The 18,598-nt window shown below is 52.9% G+C and overlaps 4 protein-coding genes across 7 annotated transcripts in view; 2 read left to right on the top strand and 2 right to left on the bottom strand.

The window, feature by feature from the left end:
* The window catches only part of Tspear (thrombospondin type laminin G domain and EAR repeats), a 147,957-nt gene that overhangs the window by 57,351 nt on the left and 72,008 nt on the right, over window positions 1–18,598 (bottom strand). The window contains exon 3 of the mRNA XM_050141940.1: window positions 3,086–3,306. Within this exon, the coding sequence (XP_049997897.1) occupies window positions 3,086–3,306 (221 nt within the window). The remainder of the gene's footprint in view (window positions 1–3,085; window positions 3,307–18,598) is intronic.
* LOC126501359 (keratin-associated protein 10-8-like) lies at window positions 6,665–7,627 on the top strand. 3 transcript variants are annotated; one of them, XM_050142012.1, is made up of 2 exons: window positions 6,665–7,141; window positions 7,253–7,627. In XM_050142012.1, the coding sequence occupies exons 1-2, from the start codon at window positions 6,665–6,667 to the stop codon at window positions 7,448–7,450; spliced, it is 675 nt and encodes a 224-aa protein (XP_049997969.1). In that variant the 3' UTR covers window positions 7,451–7,627. The 3 variants fall into 3 exon arrangements, with proteins under 3 accessions (XP_049997969.1, XP_049997962.1, XP_049997952.1); XM_050142005.1 differs by having other exon boundaries at window positions 6,665–6,940; window positions 7,034–7,627; XM_050141995.1 differs by having other exon boundaries at window positions 6,665–6,914; window positions 7,008–7,627.
* Window positions 12,800–13,564, bottom strand: LOC126500004 (keratin-associated protein 10-7-like). The gene has a single exon (XM_050139589.1). It carries the CDS (start codon window positions 13,562–13,564, stop codon window positions 12,800–12,802), a length of 765 nt encoding a protein of 254 aa, XP_049995546.1.
* Window positions 17,291–17,965, top strand: LOC126501398 (keratin-associated protein 10-4-like). 2 transcript variants are annotated; one of them, XM_050142061.1, is made up of 2 exons: window positions 17,291–17,411; window positions 17,487–17,965. In XM_050142061.1, the coding sequence occupies exons 1-2, from the start codon at window positions 17,291–17,293 to the stop codon at window positions 17,963–17,965; spliced, it is 600 nt and encodes a 199-aa protein (XP_049998018.1). The 2 variants fall into 2 exon arrangements, with proteins under 2 accessions (XP_049998018.1, XP_049998010.1); XM_050142053.1 differs by having other exon boundaries at window positions 17,291–17,965.

Consider the following 18,598-nt stretch of genomic DNA (forward strand, 5'->3'; position numbering starts at 1 on the left):
CTTAACACCTCGGCTTCAGTAGAACAGTTAGCAGAAGGACTAACCAAGGCAGAACACTTGCACACTGTGGCAGGTCTACACGATCTCCTCACAGCAGCCAAGCAAGCATTCTGCTAATGTGGGGGTATGGGTAGAATGGGGGGTAGGTGTGAGTGCTGAGGGTGGTGTACATGTGGGTGTGGGGGTGGTTGGTGTAGGTGTTGGTGGTGTAGGTGTGTGGTGTGGGTGTGGATGGTGTGTGTGGTATAGGTATTGGTGATGTAGGTGTGTGTGGTGTGAATGGTGTGGTGTGAATAGTGTGTGTGGTGATGATGCTGGTGTTATAGATGTGGCTGATGCCAGTATAGGTGTGGATGGTGTGTGTGCTATAGGTATGGGCTGGTGTAGGTGTGGGTGGTGATGGTGTCAGTGGTGAAGGTGTGAATGTGGATAGTGTGGTGGTATCAATGTGGCACGGGCTCAGATAGTGTGTGTGTGTGTGTGTGTGTGTGTGTGTGTGTGTGTGTGTGTAGAGCTCTATCTACACAGAACATATATGGGTCATGAAGCTAACCTGAGGAGAGAAAACACACAGAATACGAGCTCAAGCAAGAACAGAACAAAATTACAAACCGACGACAGGAAAAAAAAAAAAAGCCAGAAAACTTAGAAATAAGTGAAAATGAATAGCATAGCCTTTAACAACCCAGAGGAGACTAAAACACGCTGAGATGATGAGACCAAAAACCCCTCGTTGCCACGACAACACACCCAATAAGAGCAATGTCAGGAAGCAACTCGATTCTTGCTCAGGGTCTGAGGACACAGTCCCTCGTGGCAGGGGAGGAATGGTGACTGGTGCCTGGGGCAGTGCTGTATCACATCCTCAGTCAGCAAGGAGAGAGAGATGGGGGGGCTACACTGGTGTTCAACCCACTTTCTCCTTTTCATTCAGTCGGGGAAGCCCCCCACATCCATCTTTCCCCCTCGGTTAACTCAGTTAATCCACCCTGGAAACACCCTCACTGGCATGCCCAGAAGGGTCCCCTAGATGATTCCAAATCCTGTCAGGTTGACACAGCATCGGACATCACAGAGCAGAGGCAGCAGGAGGCCTGCGATGGGAGAAGCTCACAGCCGTGGACACAATGCAGAGAAAGGCCTCAGGTCAGTGACCGAGCAGAGCCAAGCACAAGGAAGAAAAACAAAGACCCTGGTGGAGACAGACCAAGAAGCATGGACACCAACCCTCAGGACCTGTTCTGAAAGCTGGAGAGGGGTGATGCACCTCAAGTCACTCTGAGCAAGCGCTACCACCACGCAGTCCTCAGAAACAAGCATCTGACCAGCACCTCTGTGTCGTGGATGAAAGTCCTCAACAACAGAATCCAGCATAACAGGAATGGACGGGAGCTGTGGGTCTTCAATTTGTCGCCTAACCTTTGTGCTAAAGGCTTGGTCCCACTTCATGGTGTTGCTGGGTGCCGGTGGGTCCTTTAAGAAGTGGAAGTAAGTCAGATGTGCCACTAAAGGGGACACCGGGACCCTAGCCCTCTTCTCTTTGCTTCCCAACCACACAGAGGGAGCAGATTCCTGTCACACTTCCCACCAAATAATGTAATGATTGTGGAAACAGCCTGGTAGTACCTCAGAAGTCACGGAGTTCCTAGGTGACCCAAGAATCCCACCTCTAGATTTGTCCCCAGGAGCAATGAGAGTGACTCCCCTAGGACATGAACGTTGACCACAGCATCATTTCCAAGCCCCGAGATGAGGCAGCCTAAGTGCCCAGAGTCAGCACATATGAACAGAGTGTGCACACAACAGGAGGCGACTCAGCTATGACCAGGGAGGCAGCTATGGCACACGCTACAACATGCATGAAACCATGAGGATATACGCTGAGCAATTAGTCACGAATGGCTAGATTCAATGATCTACCTATGTGAAATGTACAAAACACATCAACCAACAGGCGCTCATGCTGTAAGCCATGAGGCAGGGCCAGGGGATTGTGAAAGGATACAGGACTTCTTCTGCAGTGATCAAATTGTCCTACATTGATTGTAGAAATTCATGACTACAATGACAACCATTGAGTTGTATACACCCAGAACCGTACTGAGCTGTGCAGAGCTGTGACCATACTAATCATTCTCCAGATGTAAACATCAGGAACTATGCTAGTAACCATGGAGATGTGTACACTCCAGCCACTGTGGAACTGTACAACAACCATCACGCTCTACATATCTGGGTTCACACCAGCAACCAGAGGTGGTGCCCATTTGTGACTGCATCAGCAACCACTGAACTATGCAGAGTCTTGGCTAGACCAACAACTACCAGGCCACCCAAACCGGTGGCTATGCAAACAACTGATCTCACATCTGTCTCTGCAGTAACAATCACCAGGCTTCGAAAACCACTATGTAGCTACCCCTAGCTGCAAACTAGCTGCAAAGACTTGAGACTGTCCTAACAGTCATTGGGCATGCCACTCCTTGACTTTACCAACAGCTGTTGGGTTGTGCAAACTCTTGACTCTGCCAACAGTAATCAGACTTAGAAAAACCTATGCCTATATCAACAACCAAGGAGCCGTGCAAATCCATGGCTATACCAACAACCATCAGGCCACACAAACCATGATCATGCTAACAACCATCGGGCTGTACAAAACTGAGACTATACCAACAACCGTCAGGTTGTACAAATTTATGACTGTTCTAGCAACCACTAAGCCACCCAAAACCATGACTATGCAGTTCACCATTAGGCCACACCGTCCCTTGGCTATTCATCAACCGCCACCTGTGCAAACCCATGCATGTATCAACAACCACCCCACAGGGCAGTGCAAACCTGTGCTAATACCAACAACCATCAGGCCGAAGGTTGCACAGACAGGGCCTGCACTTGACCAGAGATGGGTCTGGGATGTGGGCAAGGCAAGCCCTCCAGATCCCAGATTCCTGTCAACTTTGCCAAGCAGCTTTCTGTGGCTCCGATCAGTACAGCGCTCTATGGGCACGCATGCTGGAAACATCAATAAAGAAAAGCAAGGAGGAAAACTATGCTTATGAGAAGAAAAAGTGCCACTGACCTTGGGTGGAAGGCTGGGGACTCTCAAGGTGACAACAATGGAGAATTCTTCAGGGAAGAGGTCACAGCTGGAGAAGATTCTAGAGGCCGGGAAGCTCATGGTACGAGGCTCAGTGGCTGAGAACTGGAGCCCCAGCACACCCTCGGCCTGCACCATCCGGATCCCACTTGTAGCACCGTTCGTAGGGACCGCCTCTGCCAGGATGTCCAGGGGATGAAGGTCTGCAGCAAAGATATGATGGGGAAGAGGTTAGACAATGGTTGCGCAACACGACAGCCACGATGACTCCTTCACAGTGGCTGCGTATTTTCAGCTTTTCCATCATGAAAGCTCTCAGAGCCAGGCTACAGCCACAGGCTTGAGCTGTGAATCCCAAACCGTCAAAACACGCAGTGAATCTGGGGGGAATGTACGGGACCGACTTCCTGCATGGCTGACCAGTGGCAAGAACCAGTCCCAACAGGAACTGCTGGGGTCGTAGCGTGGCACAGAGGAGCCCACTGCCTCATGTGGTAAAACATCTCTGAGGACATCTGCCGAGCCTCTGCCCTGCAACCAGTAATGGACACTGTACTTGCTGCTATGCTCATGGCCAGGGTGTGTTTTCAAATGCCCCACATAACCCTCCCGGCCTTTGGAAATGTCCCCTTGCCTCAGCCTTCTTGAGCTAGACCGCAGTTTGCCACGGCATGTGTTCCCGTTGCATTGTGTTGCTGCTCTTTGGAGACACTCTGCCTGTGTTACTCAGGTTGACGACAGATGCTTCGTCAGCCCTGGGAGCAGTGGGTCCTCCTGGCTGTCCCTGTTTTCCCAGTGAGGAAAGGGAGGCGTCTAGCATCAACCCTGATCCTGCCTCCCCGCTTCCTCAAGCCTCTGCTGAATTCTGCATACACATGAGAGAGAGTGACCACTGAAGGGTGTGTTCCCTGTGTCAACGGCTGACACTGTGCGGAGACAGAGTTCTGTCCCCCGGGATGGGAGGCCTCAGGCCACCCACAGCTCCTCTGGTGTCATGCAGAACCCCCAAGGCATTGTTGGTGGGGAGGGCCTCCTCCATCTCTCATCTCCATCTCCTGGGAGAGGCTCCTCTTCCTAGTTCAACATCACCAGAGATAGAATCAACGGTCTAGCCTGGCCTTCACTGGTCATGGAGAGCTTTGTTGCCAAAAGACAGCCTTTGGGACTGCACAGCGGGCCCCAAGAGGAGGTCATGAGACAAGCCACGTGGGTTGGCTGTGTCCAGAACTATCAAAGGGGGAGCGGCGGGGAGCAAGCTGTGGGCTTAGACTCCTGGAAGAGAATAAAGATCTTCAGGAGAGTGTTAGCGTGTCACGCTAGCAACAGAGAGGGGGAAAAGTGTCCCAGACCCAAGGCCTGTGCAGGAGCCTGAGACTAGCCAACACTCAGAAGCAATTAACATGAGGGTAACTTGGGACCTCCCTCGTGATCTTCCTGACCAGCTGAGTCTGTTAATATAAAATAAAAACAAAAAAAATCTTTTAATTTAAATAAATAAAAATAAAAAAAACATTTTTAGAAAGGTAACAAAGGGGACCCTGGGATCTCCTCTACATATGCATAAAAGGAATTTACAGAATCCAAGCTCCATTCGCAGTGAAATCTCCTGGCTATAGAAAGAACTTCGAGGCCAGACAAGCCCAGTCTGGAAGACCTGGCACTGTAATGAGGGCACCGTGCTTTGCTCCTAGACTGTCCCTGAGGCCTGGGTTGAAGGTCTGGCTCCTAGATGAAGGCACTGTAGGAGGTGGGGCCTAAGGGGAGTGCGCTCTTGAAGAGGTCTGGAGACTCAGGACTCTTTCCCTCTCTGTTTCCTGGTTGTCAGGAGACAAGCAGCCCCGCCCCTCCTCATGTTCCCACCGTGATGTGTGTCTCACCATCGTCCAAAGTGCCCGGGGCCGGCCCATCTAAAACCACAAAACAAAATAAACCTTTCCTTTTTTTAAGTCAATGACCTTGGGAATTTCATTGCAGCATCGGCGGGAAAGCCAGCTCACAAAGGAAACACTACGCGCCAATGCCCTCTGTGATCACAAAGAATCTCCCCGCCTGCTTCCTGAGAGGCCCAAGAAACATCACACCTACGGCAGAGCTTGGGGCCTTGGTGTGGGAGAGCAACTGAGCTGGGAGGGATGCAGAGTGTGAGATGAGCCTGGACCAGACAGAGGGAGGTCAGCAGTGGAGAAGGTAGGAAGATCCCAGAGAAAGCCAGCGGCCAACTGGGGCAAAATAAATAAGGAACCACTGAAGAAAGAGAAGAGAGGTGGGTCTACTCTTGGACATAGTTCTGCAGACTGTACGGTGGTCAGGCAGATAGGCTAAAGGCAGAGTCCACAGAACCAGACTGGGGACAGGGCTGTAGGGGAGTGGACATGATGGACAAATAGTTACGTAGAAACCGGCTGCTGGAAGTTTCCAAGACAGTCCAGGCACATGTTAGTGACGGGGGGGGGAGGGGGGAACTATTTGCTTGACCAGCAGAGGCTTATCAACATGGTTCCCACAGGCCACTGTGCACTGGGCTGTGGCCCCCAACAAGCTCCCATTTGACTGGGAGAAGTGCAGGTGGTCTGTGACTGGTGTTTTACAGGATACGCAAGCCCTCTTCTCTAGAGTCAAGGTACAGGAAGGAAGGGCAAAAGGCCGCAAGGCCATTCCTAAGCTGTGTAACATTGGTGCCCACTCCCAGTAAAGCCAGTCCTGGGTGGGGGAAGCAATGGGTCAGCAGGATATCTGGATTAGGTGATGGGCTTGGGGGACACTGGTCTGCTCCTAAGCAGGAGTTCCAGATGGCCTGAAATGTGCCCCTCCGGAGATGCTGGGTATGAGGTCTCAGACCTGTGCATGTGACTGTACTGGCAAGTGGGGTCCTTGCAGATGACCAAGGTATGGCAGGACCAAGGTATGGCTATCATCCAACTCATGGTATAAAAGGGGATAATCTGGACACAACCCACAGGGAGAAAGCAGATGTCAGGGACAAGCCAACAATGCTGGCAGCCCCAGGAGCTGGGTGGCCTGGGCAGTCCCCTCGGTTCAGGTAGACCAGCCCTGATACTGACATGGACTTCAGTCTCCATGGTGAGGCGGTGACAGCTCAGTTAGCCATACAGGTGGGTACTTGGCTGCCCAGCTTGAGGGAACTGACATCGCTGAAGGGAAATCACAGAGTTTCTCTACCCAGAAGCCCCTCTGACCATCACTAAGCACCACAGAAGGGCAGAATTCAGCCCCAGCCCATGAGACCCAGGGCCAGTAGTGACCCATGGCCGTGCGGCTCTCTGTCACCATCAGCCCTCCCTTACACCCAAACACCCCACGGAGAAAGTGCACGTGGTCTCCATGAAACCTAAGACTAAACAACAGACGAGGCACTGGCCAATGTGAGCAGCAACGCGGGAAATGAAAGCAGGAACAGGGCCAACAGCAAGCAGGAAGCTGTGCTCACAGGCTGGGCCGGAAGTCCCAGCCAGGGAGGAGTATAAAGTCAGCGTATCCTACCCCTGACACACACTCACACATTCACTCCACACTCACTCACCCTCCTCCACCAACCTCACCATGGCAGCCTCCACCATGTCTGTCTGCTCTGACGCTTGCACCAACTCCTCCTGGCAGGTGGATGACTGCCCAGAGAGCTGCTGTGCCCCCAGCTGCTGTGCCCCCAGCTGCTGTGCCCCAGCCCCCTGCCTGACCCTCATCTGCACCCCAGTGAGCTGTGGGTCCAGCCCCTGCTGCCAATCAGCCTGCAGCAGCTGCTGCACACCCTCATGCTGCCAGCAGTCTAGCTGCCAGCCAGCTTGCTGCACCTGTTCCCCTTGCCAACAGTCCTGCTGTGTGCCTGTCTGCTGCACACCCATCTGTTCTGGATCCTCATGCTGCCAGCAGTCTAGCTGCCAGCCAGCTTGCGGCACCTGTTCTCCTTGCCAGCCATCCTGCTGTGTGACCCTGTGCTGCAAGCCTGTCTGCTGTACACCCATCTGCTCTGGTTCCTCCTCATGCTGCCAGCAGTCTAGCTGCCAGCCCTCATGCTGCTGTGTGCCTGTCTGCTGCAAGCCTGTCTGCTGCACACCCATCTGCTCTGGTTCCTCCTCCTGCTGCCAGCCATCCTGCTGTGTGCCTGTCTGCTGCAAGCCTGTCTGCTGCAAGCCTGTCTGCTGCAAGCCCTGCTCCAGCGTGTCCCTGCTCTGCCGCCCTGTGTGCAGACCTGCCTGCTGTGTGCCCAGCTCCTCCTGCTGTGCCTCCTCCTGCCAGCCCAGCTGCTGCAAGCCCTGCTCCAGCATGTCCCTGATCTGCAGCCCTGCCTGCTCCAGCCAGGCTTGCTGTGGCCAGAAGTCCAGCTGCTGATGGGCCTGTTCCTGGTTCCAGCTGGCTCATGTCCCTCCCTGTGGCCTCTTCCAGCTATCTCAGCCTGATCCTGGTCTAGGAAAGACAGTCCCCCAGGATGAAGCTCCAATCTATCCTTCGTGACTTGACCTCTCCTTTTGCTTCCCAGGAGGCCTGCTGATCCTCTGGGTCACTGGACAGGGATGCCCCTGTCCCTCTGCTCTGGTTACCTGCCCCTGACATCAGCTTGTCTGCAGCCCATGGCTTCAATAAACTCTTACCCACCTGGATTTGCTCTCATGTTCTGGAACATGTAAACATCTGTCTCCATAGTCAGAAATGTTTTTAGGAAGGAAGGACTCAGCTCTGCAATTGACAAGGGACAGCAGCCACCTCCCCTGGCGTTTCACAGTGTGACTCAGGGCCCCTCTCCCAAATGTTCAGTCTCCTCTGACACCTATGGGTCACTGGTCACAGACAGGTATGGGCAGTCCCCTATAGACCATCCCTGCTAAGGGTTCAGCTGTCCCTATAGGCCATCCCCACAGAGGGTTCAGCTGTCCCTATAGGCCGTGCCCACCAACTACTCATTTCTCTAAAATCACATAAGCAAAGCCGTACTCATGGCTCTAGGCACTGTAGCCCCTGGCCTGGGTTACCTTGTGAGTTCTGCTATCAAGAAATAAAATCATTGTGGGGGTGAAGGGGGATACCCAGGACCAGTACCCTCTACTGGGACACTGGGACCCTCTATAGGTTGCATTGCTCTCACTCATAAAGGGAAGGATTATCAGCCCTCTCTGGTGTGGAGCAGACATGGGCTGGACTTGGTGCTCAGGTGAGTGAGCAATGTGTCAAGACCTGGAAACTTCCAGCAGAATCATGTTGAGGAGCAGAGGAGAAGTCATGATCAACTGACCGTTACCCGCAATGAAGCAAGGATGCCAATCAATATCCATGTCCCCCATCCCACCCTGACACCACTGACTGGGCCCTGACTTCCCTCCCTGAGCCTTTCCTGTCCCTCCGTCCTGCATCCATCTGCACCCAGCGCATCCCTGGCCATGCTGTTCATGGGGTCTCAGATGTTCTCCTGGTCCATTCTCCTTCCAGCCACGTCCAGCTGAGCCATGCTCTCTCCCGCCTCAGAGGAACTCTTTCCACCGGTTCCTTCAGTATCCTTCCACCTCTCACATCAGGTACCCCAGACATCCCTGCCTTGGGGACTCCTGAGGACATGCCCAGACAGCAAGTCAGCCTGTGTGAACAGTGTGCTCAGTTTCTGTTGAGCAAACATTTCTGGTTCTCTCCGTGGAGACTGAGGAAAAGTCTGGTCATGGAGTCCTGACAGGCTTGCTCTCCTGAGGGCGGCTGCTCAGAGCTTCCTCAGGCTGCACTGTTGTCTGTCTCCGCCCACCGTGTCAGCCATTCTCTGTGCTAGGACCAATTATCTGACTATCCTCCTGCCTATTTTTCTTCGATCAGATTGTTTGTATTTATATTATTAAAGTACATGCTCTTTATGACTTCTGGATGCCAAACACAGTATTAACATAAATACTGCAAACCTTCTCCCCACGGTGCCTCTTCAGTGTTGAGCCTAATCCTTATTCCAGCAAAGCCCACTTTACCCTTTGTCTTCGGTGACCCTCCCTGAAACCTCCCTGATAAGTGCTCCTTCAACTCAGAACCACACAGACTCATTCTAGGCTCCTGCTTCGGGATGAGTGTGGACTGCCCTCAGGGCGCATGTGTCTGAACACTCAGTACCTGGCCTGCAGTGCTGTTTTGGGAGGTTGCAGAATGTTTGGGGTTGAGGCACAGCAAGAGAGGGCCAGAAGTATAGCTCTTTAAGGCTTCCAGTCCCTCCAGCTCCTATCTACGCTCTTGGCTTCCTGGTTGGCCTATGTAAGGAACAGAGCTGCAGCTGCGCTCCCACCCACTGTGAGTTCCTCACCCTTGAGCAGTGAGGTAGGAGAAGCCTGGCTTCCTTCCAGTGACTCCTGCCCTGCCCCGCCCCTCCCCGCAGGTGTTTCCTCACCATAAGGAGCTAGGTTAGACCCCTCAAGTTTCGTTTTGTAACATTTTGAGTCAGTTTAATCCCTTTGCCTGCTCCAGGGCTGCTCTGACCTTTTATTTTTCTCCTGTTAATTTCACACTCTCGCTTTCCAATCCTGGGTTGTTTCCTTTACACTGCTGGGTGTGTCTGTGTGAGGCCATTGCCTTCTGCATGGTCCCTTTAACATCCGCTGACTCTGGGGTGATGACCCTTACCATTCCTAATATGGCTCATTTACTTCTTCCTCTTTCTTGATCAGTGAAACCAACTAGAAATGTCCATTTTGCCGTCCCAAAATGCAAGAGCCTGGTCTTGGCTGTTTCCTCCTGGAGCTGCCTGTTCCCACTGCTCATGGCCTGCACGATAGTGATTTGAGGCTTCGCTTGTGCCCCATCTCTAGGTCTGAGTCAAAGCACAGACTCTGGGCCTCCCTTGTTTACCAAGAAGAATCACAGAGCCTCTCCCTAGGTGTTGTGTTAGCTTGATTTCATTTTCATTTTGCTGAAAATACACCGTAATTCCCATAGTGATTTGTATCTTTGGTCCATGGGCTACTTTTACACACTCTCTCTAATAATTTCCACATGCTTGCAGTCTTCCAGAGCACAGGAGACTCTTCGCTCTGCTGAGGTCTGGACATACTCTGGATTTCAGTCCTTGTGATGTGCCATGGCTCAAAGGTCTGAGAAGGTGGCTTATTTTGGTGTGTGATCACATAGCTTAAACGAAGCTTTTCACTGTTGTCGGATGGAACACTTCTTAGATGTCAATTGACTGGTGGGTGTCTGGAATAGCTTCAAGTTTTCTGTGTTCGCAATGATGTGATTTCGAAATTGGAAAACTGGTTGACACTTTTCTTTGTTCCACTTCCAGGCCCAGCCTTTCCCCTCATACTATGGTTTCCTATGTGTCAGGCTGCTCAGTACGGCGCCCACGACTCCTGCTCTGCCTTGCCCATGACTCTGCCTCCACGGACCCCTTTAGATGTTCCTCCACATCCCTTTCTTTGGAGAACTACATCTGCAGGTTCTTTGATCATTTCAGGTTTTTCTTGCTGCTCTTCAGGTTTTCAGCTCTTGGTGTCTGTTTTGTTTCAGGCTCCCCTCACCACAGCCCGGCTTTTGGTCTGGCCCTCACACAACACTAATGCCATGATTTTACTCTCCGCTAATCTCACTGGTTCTGCCGTCCTGGACTTCTGCCCATCCACCGCTTCCATCCCGAACTGTGCTGGCCTCTTCTCCAGATTATTTCCCACGGTGGTTTGAGCATGCAGCTCTGTTTCATGGGCTCCCCCTCGCCCCACTGAAGGGTGTTGTCTCCTTCCTGGGGGCACACTCCTGTGAGCCAGCTCTATCTTGTCATGGGTCCCTGTTGGTGACATTCTGGTGGGGTTGACCCACAGAGCTTGTGCTTGAGGGCAAGGTCAACACCACGACTAGAACGAGCTGCTCCTCCGGGTAGAGCTAACGCTTCCATCCTGGGATAGGCCCTCTGCTCTGACTGTCTACAGCCGGTGGTAAGCCTGGGCAACTGCTCTCATTGACAGTGCCCATGTACTACTGCCCAGATGCAGGACATGGAGCACCCCACAGTGCATCAAGCCCCTACTCCCCTGCACCACACCCACCATGCCCATCCAGCTAGTATCACCTCTCTGGTGATCTCTGGTATGATCTCTGGTATCACCTTTCCACCTTGAGAAAGTCACCTGCACTGGGAGTCAGTCCCATACTGTGGTCTGAGCCAAGGCTGTGCACAGACGATATGGGCTGACTCAGCGTTTCCTTCCTGTGGGATCACTGGTCTCTTTGGGTTCATGGTTTTGGAGGTGTCAGTCCATAGTGGGCTAGCCTGTGGTCAGGAGAAGAGCATGAAGTGGGGGAGGCCTCTAACCTCCTGTGTGGAAGGAAAGAGACGAAACCACTACCATTCTGCCACAAGCTGCCAAGACCCTGGATGGCAGATCTCTCTCCATGCTACCACTGCAGACTGCTGCCTCCCGGAGCAGGCAGAGCGCAGGCCTCTGGGGACCACAGCCACACCAGGCACTGTCCCCTCTGCTGCTGCTGACCGTCTGGGACTCTAGGCAGTAGCCTCACTGAATGAAGCACTGAAGAGAAAGTTTCCCTCCATGAGAGCCAGTCTCCAAGCTCTCGGGCCTCGGGCAATGGCTGCCTGAGGAGGTGACCTGCCAGGGTGGGACAGTGTCCCCCCATGTCTATAGCAATTTCTTCCTGCTTGTGTGGCCTTCAACAAATGTATTACTACTTAGACTGGGGTGGTGTTCTCTCCTCAGGGACAGGGAAGCCAGGTTTAGGAGCTGTTTTTAATCTGGTCCCAAGCTGGGAGCCACACACTGAGCTTGTGGCTGGTTGACAGGCACGTGGATACCTACTGCCAAGACATCTGCCTATCCCAGAACTAGAACTTCAACATGGGACATTGCTTCCCACTCTCACCCTCTGCAAGCTGAGTTCACTGGATGGTCACTGGCGTAGAGTCAGGACCATCCCGGCATGCCAACGCATCCTCATCTGAAACAAGATTGTAGATAAGTAAAGCCATAGCAGACTTTTCAGTGTGCCTGGCCCGTATGCTCCATTTCAGTGTGTTCTCAGTGTGCTCCATCCCAGTGTGGTCCATCCCAGTGTGCTTACTCTCCAATCAGCCTGTGTCCTACCACACACTGGAGGTCTCTGCATTTAGAGCCAAGCAACGTCTAGAAGTCATGTCTAGAAGCGATGTGTAGAAGACATGTCTGCTCACAAGGCCAACGGCCCAGACCTGATTCCAGTTGCCACCATACACTGGCACCACTGAACAAGGGTCAATGGCAGGACCACAGGCCAGCTGGGGTAACACTTGGCAAACTCTCGGGGAGGAGGCACCTGAGCTGCCCTGGGTAGCATGGGGCATGGAAGTACCTGTTCAGGTTTGATTGGCACCGTACAGAGGAGGAACCATTACATAGCAAGGTGGACAGGGGGAACTGTCCCCTGAACTAGCACAGAGAGGCTCTAAAGCACAGCAGATAGAGGATGCCAAGGAGGAACCATGTGACACCAAAGAGAGCCATGGGAGTCTACACAGGTTCAGTTAGGGTTTTTATTGCTCAGAAGGCCCAGCATATTCAGAAAAGGGGCAGTCATAATGAGGAGAGATTGGTTGGCCCAGAAAGGGCAGAGGCAGAGAGAGGAGGCCACTGCCATGATCTGCCCTGGTGCATAGAACACACAGTATTCTTCTGTGAGCTGTGGTTCCTTGGCACTCACTGAAGACACAGGAAATGCTCTCTGTGGGGGGACAGATTAGCAACAGCTGGACTTCTGGCCAGAGCAGAGGCCACAGCAGGCCTGGCTGGAGCAGGCAGGGCTGCAGAGCAGGGACATGCTGGAGCAGGGCTTGCAGCAGCTGGGCTGGCAGGAAGAGGCACAGCAGGAGGAGCTGGGCACACAGCAGGCAGGTCTGCACACAGGGCGGCAGAGCAGGGACACGCTGGAGCAGGGCTTGCAGCAGACAGGCTTGCAGCAGACAGGCACACAGCAGGATGGCTGGCAGCATGAGGACTGGCAGCTAGACTGCTGGCAGCAGGAGGAGGATCCAGAGCAGATGGGTGTGCAGCAGACAGGCTTGCAGCACAGGGTCATGCAGCAGGATGGCTGGCAAGGAGAGCAGGTGCCGCAAGCTGGCTGGCAGCTAGACTGCTGGCAGCATGAGGATCCAGAACAGATGGGTGTGCAGCAGACAGGCACACAGCAGGAGGATTGGCAGCATGAGGGCTGGCAGCATGAGGGTGCACAGGAGCTAGCACAGACAGATTGGCAGCAGGGGCTGGACCCACAGCTCACTGGGGTGCAGACAAGGGTAATGCAAGATGCTGGGGCACAGCAGCTGGACTGGCAGCAGCTAGGTTGGCAGCAGCTGGACTGGCAGCAGCTAGGTTGGCAGCAGCTGGACTGGCAGCAGCTGGGGGCACAGCAGCTAGGTTCACAGCAGCTCTCTGGGCAGTCATCCACCTGCCAGGAGGAGTTGGTGCAAGCGTCAGAGCAGACAGACATGGTGGAGGCGGCCATGGTAGGGTTGGCTGGAGGAGGGTGAGGTGTGAGTGAGTGAGTGAGTGTGTGTGTGTGTGAGAGAGAGAGGTGCTGAGCCCTCAGCTTTTATTCGCCTTCGTGGCCCTAGACTTCCTTGTTTGGTGACCCAGCAGTCTCATTAACACTGTTCCTTGTTTAGCTGTGAGCTGCCACTCACCTGGTAAACATCCCCAGTATAAACAAAACTGCTGGTCTTTCCAATCTGTGTGGCACCACACCGAGATGGCCAGAACGCATATTTGCTAAGAGGCTAAGTGGCTGTATGGGAAACTCCCCACATTCCACTTCTGGACATCACCAGAAATAGCCATGGGCTCCCCCTAGAGATTCATTTGTCTGAGGGGCTGAGCTTAGGGAGCGCAACAAGAGCGTCCTACTCTCAGAAACTCTGTGGATGTTTCCGGAATCAGTTCTCAGTGCAGAAAGTCTCTGAGGGTCAAGTCAGCACGGAGTGTGTACAAAACCAAGAGTGATGCCGTCCAAGTCACAGTGACAGATTGTGGCTGGGGGTTGCATGTCCCTACCCCTGTGTTCATGTGCAGGGTGTTCACTGCCTTGTCATGTGGTGGGCCATGCCCATAGCCAGGGCTAGCATGTGGCGGCTGCAGTAAAGGAGCTGGTGTCTTGGGGGAGCTTCCCATGCATAGAAGAAGCCACACCTCACAACCTGTCCATAGACAGGGCTGCCTAAAGATGAAACTCCACAAAGAGAAACTGAGGCACTCAGTTTTAAATGTCTCAGTGGCCACATGAGTGGGGACGGGATCTGCCCAATGGAACCATGAGGGAGTGCTTTGGTACAGCTCTGCCTAACCAGGTTCTGCTGTCACAGATCCCCAACAAACACGCTGTGAGGCAAATGTGTGTTATTTTGAATCACACCAAACAGGAGATGCACATTTGGACCAGTCTAGAATGCTCATGAGCTTTAAATGAGAAAATCTTTGCAAAGTCACAGAAAAAGAACTTTTTGAATTAAGATTTAAAAAAATGTGGTGGAACAGTTTGTGTTGTTAAACTATAGACACAGTGTACACATACATTTTATATGCATATTTATCCACAGATGGATAGATAGATGATAAAGGTTGGATAAACAGTAAGATGGATAAGTAAATAAATGAATGGATGGATGCATGAGTGGGTCGATGAATGAGCAAGTGGATGGTTGGGCTGGGACATGGCTGAGTAGATGGATGGACGGATGGTCAGATGGACAGAGGGAAGGAGGGAGGTAGGGAGAGATGGATGAATGGATGGATGGATGAATGGATGGATGGATGGATGGATGGATGGATGGATGGATATATTGGTGGATAGATAAATGGGTGGGTGGGTGAATGAGTAGGTTAGTGGACGAATGAGTGTGTTAGTGGATGAATGAGTGTGTTAGTGGATGGATGAGTGTGTTAGTGGACGGATGAGTGTGTTAGTGGACGGATGAATGTGTTAGTGGACGGATGAGTGTGTTAGTGGACGGATGAGTGTGTTAGTGGACGGATGAGTGTGTTAGTGGACGGATGAGTGTGTTAGTGGACGGATGAGTGTGTTAGTGGACGGATGAGTGTGTTAGTGGACGGATGAGTGTGTTAGTGGACGGATGAGTGTGTTAGTGGACGGATGAGTGTGTTAGTGGACGGATGAGTGTGTTAGTGGACGGATGAGTGTGTTAGTGGACGGATGAGTGTGTTAGTGGACGGATGAGTGTGTTAGTGGACGGATGAGTGTGTTAGTGGACGGATGAGTGTGTTAGTGGACGGATGAGTGTGTTAGTGGACGGATGAGTGTGTTAGTGGACGGATGAGTGTGTTAGTGGACGGATGAGTGTGTTAGTGGACGGATGAGTGTGTTAGTGGACGGATGAGTGTGTTAGTGGACGGATGAGTGTGTTAGTGGACGGATGAGTGTGTTAGTGGACGGATGAGTGTGTTAGTGGACGGATGAGTGTGTTAGTGGACGGATGAGTGTGTTAGTGGACGGATGAGTGTGTTAGTGGACGGATGAGTGTGTTAGTGGATGGATGAGTGTGTTAGTGGATGGATGAGTTGGTGATGATAAGTAGGTGGGTGGGTTGGTGGTAGATGGAAAGACATCTGGATGGATGGGTAAGTGGGTGGTTGAATGGCTGGGCAAACAATCAACCCTCACAATTTGTGGATTCTGTTTAATTTTTACCTTCTGACATTTATTTACATCTCCATATCTACTTGTGACCTTTCTGTAGCCATCCATGGACATACACAGAACAGGGAATCTTAAGGCACATGCTCCCAGCTGGTAGGATGAGATAACAATACGGCTCTGCCTTCTGATTTTGACTCATCCTGAAAACAAGTCTCATCAGTTCTCCTTGGTGACAATTTTTCTGAGGTTGTGCTGTCCTCTTGCTAGGGAATGCCCTTGAATGGTGCTGAGCCACCATGGTGCTGTGACATTAGGACTATAGGGCACTTCACCAAGGATCCACAATTCTTCTGCTGGTGTGAGGCCAACAGTAATGAGTTTACCATGTGGGTGGCACAAGGAGCTTTCAGACAGAGCTCATCAGACCAGCTCCTGTGTGGTACACAGATGACCAGAGACTCCTGGAAAACTGACCCTGTGTGAACCCCAGCAGCAACATCTTCTAAATCAGTGCTAGCAACGCACAGAACACAATCTCTAAACCTGTGCATGTGTGCATACATGTAGCAAGACAGAGAGCTAGAAATGAAGGACCTGGGAGCAGCTGCTTCCCAACGACACTGGCCAGCACTGGGTTCAGATGACACACAGCCTAACTTCCAGGTGAATCTTCTAAACTGCTCGGTGTACATATGTGACCTAACCTAAGAGCAGTTGCTATGGACACACATCCCAGTGCTCAAGTGGCAAGGCTGGGTGGCTGGTGGGCAGAAGGGCTGGCGAGGAATTGTTAGCAGCTTTGGAGGAGGATGGAGTGGACAAGGGATGTCTGGGGAACACTGAGCAGGGAGGCAGAGAGCGGCACAGGTTCCTGGCCCATGCAATGCTCCAGGGTTTTGACAGATCATGAACCTCCTTGGGGTTAGAAACAGAGCCCAGCCAGGGACTGTTGGCCATCATGAGTATGGAGGGGCCAAGCTCATCATCTGCATCTCCAAGTACAAAGATAGGATGGACACAGGCACGGGGCAGGGGGGACAGTTGCACAGGACAATACAGAAAGGTACAGGAGATAGGGAGGCACTCTAGGTGTGGGAGTTATAGGCCAGTCACTGTACCCTCAACTCAGTGGCCCTACAAATGCCACTGCACACCGTCTGGTCTCAGCACTGTCATGAAGTGACAACTGTCCTCACCCAGAGCTGGGCTATGGAAGAAGTACTGGGCTGATCACATCCACTTCTTAAGAGGGAATGAGGGTCCTGGCAGCGGGCCACAGCCATCTCTGCAGCCGTAGGATGGCTGGGTCAAGTCTTACCAATGACACCCAAGCTCACTGCTCACAGAGCCTCACCCAACTGTCCCACTGCTCCCAGCGCCACCACTGGTGGGTGACAGACAGGCCTGACAACATCCCAGAAAAACAAACGTCTTAATGACCCAACAAGGAAGGGAGGCCAAGTCTGACAACAGCACAGGGGGATAAAAGCTGACGACCCAGCACCTCACACACACACACACTCACTCACTCACTCACTCACTCACTCACTCACACCTCGCCCTCCTCCAGCCAACCTCACCATGGCCGCCTCCACCATGTCTGTCTGCTCTGACGCTTGCACCAACTCCTCCTGGCAGGTGGATGACTGCCCAGAGAGCTGCTGTGAGCCTAGCTGCTGTGCCCCCAGCTGCTGCCAGCCCAGCTGCTGTGTCCCCAGCTGCTGCCAGCCCAGCTGCTGTGTCCCCAGCTGCTGCCAGCCCAGCTGCTGTGCCCCAGCCCCCTGCATTACTCTTGTCTGTACCCCAGTAAGCTGTGGGTCCAGCCCCTGCTGCCAGTCTTCCTGTGCACCCTCATGCTGCCAGCCATCCTGCTGTGTGCCTGTCTGCTGCAAGCCTGTCTGCTGTGCACCAGTCTGCTGTGGGGCTTCATCCTCATCCTGCCAGCCATCCTGCTGTGTGACTCTTTGCTGCAAGCCTGTCTGCTGCACACCCATCTGTTCTGGCTCCTCCTGCTGCCAGCAGTCTAGCTGCCAGCCCTCATGTTGTCAATCCTCATGCTGTGTGCCTGTCTGCTGCAAGCCTGTCTGCTGCAAGCCCTGCTCCAGCGTGTCCCTGCTCTGCCACCCTGTGTGCAGACCTGCCTGCTGTGTGCCCAGCTCCTCCTGCTGTGCCTCGTCCTGCCAGCCCAGCTGCTGCAAGCCCTGCTCCAGCATGTCCCTGATCTGCCGCCCTGCCTGCTCATGCCCCTCTTGCTGAGTCCTGTCCTCAGGTCAGAAGTCCAGCTGCGGAGTGGGCTCTGCTGTCACCCCAGAACTTGGGAGCTCCCTCTCACCTGACCCCTGGCTTCTCTGCTAGTGGCTAGCAACTGTGTCCATTGCCTCTCCAGGGTCTTGGAAGGCCTTGACTGTCACTTGATTGCCCCTCCCTCACTATTGTAGAAGCCCCCAGCTCCTACCCATGACTTTCCTAGGAAACCTACTGGCCCTGCCACAGTGAGAAATATGTATCTCTACAATCTAGACCTCTGTGTAGCAAAGCAGAAGTCACTTCAGAGATGGGCCTCAGCCACTTCCCTGGGTCTGTGACGGGCCTCTACTGTGTTCAGGCCAACCTTGGCTCTTCTAGATTCTCAGCCTCCCACCCCAGCTCCCTTCAGCTGCACCTCTCATACTCCAATAAAGTGCTTGACAAACCTAGCCAAGACTGTCTCTGTGCTTGCATGAATGCTCAAGTTCTCAGCCCTGGCTGCTCACAGGGCACTGAGCCCCTCCCATTCCTTGGTGTCAGAGCCAGAATTCCCTGTTCCTAGGTGTGTCCCAGGGATAAACTTGTGTTCAGGGATGCAAGAGGGCAGGTTTGACAATTGCACCTACCCTAGGTGTGACTTTG

Source organism: Alexandromys fortis, unplaced genomic scaffold, assembly GCF_014885135.2.
Source record: "Alexandromys fortis isolate MF-2015 unplaced genomic scaffold, M_Fortis_MF-2015_v1.1 scaffold_9, whole genome shotgun sequence".
Classification (NCBI taxonomy): domain Eukaryota; kingdom Metazoa; phylum Chordata; class Mammalia; order Rodentia; family Cricetidae; genus Alexandromys; species Alexandromys fortis.